The 2928-nt window shown below is 51.5% G+C and overlaps 1 protein-coding gene across 1 annotated transcript in view; it reads right to left on the bottom strand.

Moving 5' to 3' along the window:
• BAZ1A (bromodomain adjacent to zinc finger domain, 1A) overlaps window positions 1-2922 on the bottom strand; it is a 144291-nt gene extending 141369 nt beyond the window's left edge. Inside the window, 1 exon segment of the mRNA XM_011995056.1 lies at window positions 2730-2922. Coding sequence (XP_011850446.1) covers window positions 2730-2842 — 113 coding nt within the window. The 5' untranslated portion in view covers window positions 2843-2922.
• Window positions 2923-2928: the final 6 nt, after the last annotated feature.

Here is a 2928-nt window from a genome sequence, read left to right as displayed (position 1 = left end):
GTAATCCCAGCTACTCGGGAGGCTGAGGCAGGAGAATCACTTGAACCCAGGAAGCAGAGGTTGCAGTGAGCCGAGATCGCCCCACTGCACTCCAGACTGGCTGACAGGGTGAGACTCTGTCTCAAAAATAGAGCAGCCTGCAGAGGTTTCCTTCATAGTTTTTCCAGAGTTGTTCCAAAGGTCAGGTTACCATACTACAGACCACCATATACTACTTACCACAAAAGCATTTTTGGAAAGGTCTCTTTGTAATCATTTGTGAGAAACAGAAAGTAATTTAAAATTTAACATCATTAAAAGGCAGTCTTCTTCCAATTTTGTCAAAATTCTTTTCGTTCAGTCATAGAAACCTAAGAACATCAGCAATACTCCTTAATTCAGGGTAAATGGTCAAATGCCTTTGCTCCCAAACCAATCATCTCTCTGGGACTGCTTGTAATTTCCAAAAGCCCAAACACTTCAGCACAAGGGAAAAAAAAACAAAAATTGAAAATAAAAATCTAGTTATTTAAAATGTTTAAATGCCCTAAGACTACAAAGAATACAGTTCCTTGATATTAATGGAAGATACGGCTGGGCATGGTGGTTCATGCCTGTAATTCTAGCACTTTGGGAGACCCAGGCAGGCAGATCACCTAACTCAGGAGTTCAAGACCAGCCTGGGCAACATGGCGAAATCCCGTCTCTACATAAAATACAAAAATTAGCCAAAGTGGTGGCATGCACCTGCAATCCCAGCCACTCAGGAGGCTAAGGTAGTAAAGTGGGGGGGACTGTTTGAGCCCAGGAGGTCGAGGCTGCAGTGAGCCAAGATTGTGCCACTGCACTCCAGCCTGGGCGACAGAGCGAGAACCTGTCTCAAAATAAGTAAATAAATAAAAATAATGGAAGATAGATAGTTCTGGAATGCGAAAAATCTTCTGTATTTCAGCATTTCAGATTTCTCCAAGGTTAGAATAATTCGGCTCAAGAACCAAAGTGCATTAAGAATGTTTAATTCACAAAGGATAACAGCCATATTCATCCTACCCTCTAAGGTGAGAAAAGTCCCTTGCTTACATAGAAGGAGAAAACAATTTGAAATTTAAGCCTATTTACTATTTTGTTGGTACTCTCAATTTTCTTTTTAATCATAATTGTTAGCAAGGCCTGTAGCTTTAAAATCCTTAAAAAAAAAATCCTTATCCAATTACCTAATCCAAGTTCACTTAACTAGTTATGAGAACTCTATTTGAGTAACAAAACAAGTCTCTACAGGAGCAGAGCGAAACGTACACTCCTACTTAAAAGTACTGTCTGATGAAAAGCACTCTATTTACTTCTCTAGATATAACATGTTTAATGTGAAACCCTTTCTGTGGAACTGAAGAAAAACGTTTACTTAAAATAAATGCTCAAAGGAACTTTTCTAACCTCACTATTGATTTCTTAGGTGCAGTTTGCCCAAAACCCTCCCTCGGTCAAGCCCCCACTCAGAAAAGGTGCCTTACACGCGACGTTACTTGGTTGCTATTACACTTGGTTTCCAAGTCACAAAGGGATTCCTTTTCAGGGGAGAGAATAAAGCATAAGAAAAAGAGAGGATCACCCTCTTGGAGTGATTGATCAAGTCAGGTTCTCACTTAGAGATCCTGTTTAAACACAAGACGCTAAAACACACCATCTTGCTCCGTGTCAAAGGACCAGATCTCTCGGGATAAATTAAGCGACGGGCTGAAAATGTAGGAGCTGAAACTACACCAGCAGCAGCTCCGCGTTCTTATCAAAACAATAGCGAGTGGCACATGTCAGGCAGCCCACATGCGCAGGGGGATAAAGCGGCGCCTGGCTGAGTCTGGAGTTGAACTTGTCTTAACCCCCTCCCCCAACACCCTCCAACGCGCTCCCGGCTACGCGAAAGTGAAAACGAGGGGCGCCTAAGGCCCTGCTTCTTCCCCCTTCCTCTTCCCCTTGCCCAGCCGCGACTTCTTCCTCACTGATCTCCCGGGGGCGGAGACGCTGAGTTCCCCGGAGACGAGAGTTAGTCACCAAGAAGAGGCGGTGACAGAGAGCGCGGCTCCCGTCGCACTCCGAGGCCTAGCAGCGCCGGACGGGAGGCCGCCTGCGGAGGCTCTCGCGTCCCGCGTCCTCCACCCCTGGCCCGCAGGGACGCTCCCTCCTTCCCTTCTAGAACGAGTCTCAACTCCGCTCCTCTCCCCTACCCCAGGCAGCTCCAACGTCAGACCCCACTCCCGACTGAGAAAACGAAGCCCAGCCCAGCCGTTTCCTGCCCACCCGGGCAGGAATTCCCTCCCCCGACCCATGGACTGCGGCCCCACGTCGCTGACCCTAGCGGGGATCCCCTCGGCCGCCGGGAGGGGATCCCGGAACTGGCCCCGGAGTGCGCGTGTGGCCGCGGCGGGGAGGGGCAAGGCGGGGAGTTTCCGCCGCCCCGCGGCCAGGAGGGCGGGAGGGCGACAGCAGAGGCTAAGACCGTTCCCCGAGGCCGGCCGGGGACCCCAGCCTCCTCCGCCACGACCAACCCGCGTTCCCCACGCGGGCCGCCGCCAGTTGGCCCCGCGCGTTCTCCAAGTGGAGGCTAGGAGGCAGAGAACCGCGGGCCCGGGGCCACCCGTCACTTTCAAGTCGCCCCGCCAGAAGCCCAGGGCGAGGAAAAGGAGAGAGACAAAAGGGCGCTGGGGAGGGAGTCCCCACACCCCCCGCGGCCCCGCACCCTGCCCGGCTCTTACTCGTAGTGGCGGAAGATCTCGTTGGTGACTTTACAGTAGAAAACTTCCTCGTCGGGCCGTAGGTCCGCGGGCGGCTTCTGTCTCACAAACGGCTTTCGGTGTAGCAGCGGCATCTCCCGTCTGCCCGCGGGCTCGCCCGGATCCTCGGCCGCCCGCGCCGGCCCCGCTTCCCTATCAAAATTGGAGGGAAAGGAAAGCC

Source organism: Mandrillus leucophaeus, unplaced genomic scaffold, assembly GCF_000951045.1.
Source record: "Mandrillus leucophaeus isolate KB7577 unplaced genomic scaffold, Mleu.le_1.0 Scaffold467, whole genome shotgun sequence".
Classification (NCBI taxonomy): Eukaryota; Metazoa; Chordata; class Mammalia; order Primates; family Cercopithecidae; genus Mandrillus; species Mandrillus leucophaeus.
This window is presented reverse-complemented; position numbering and strand designations above follow the sequence as displayed.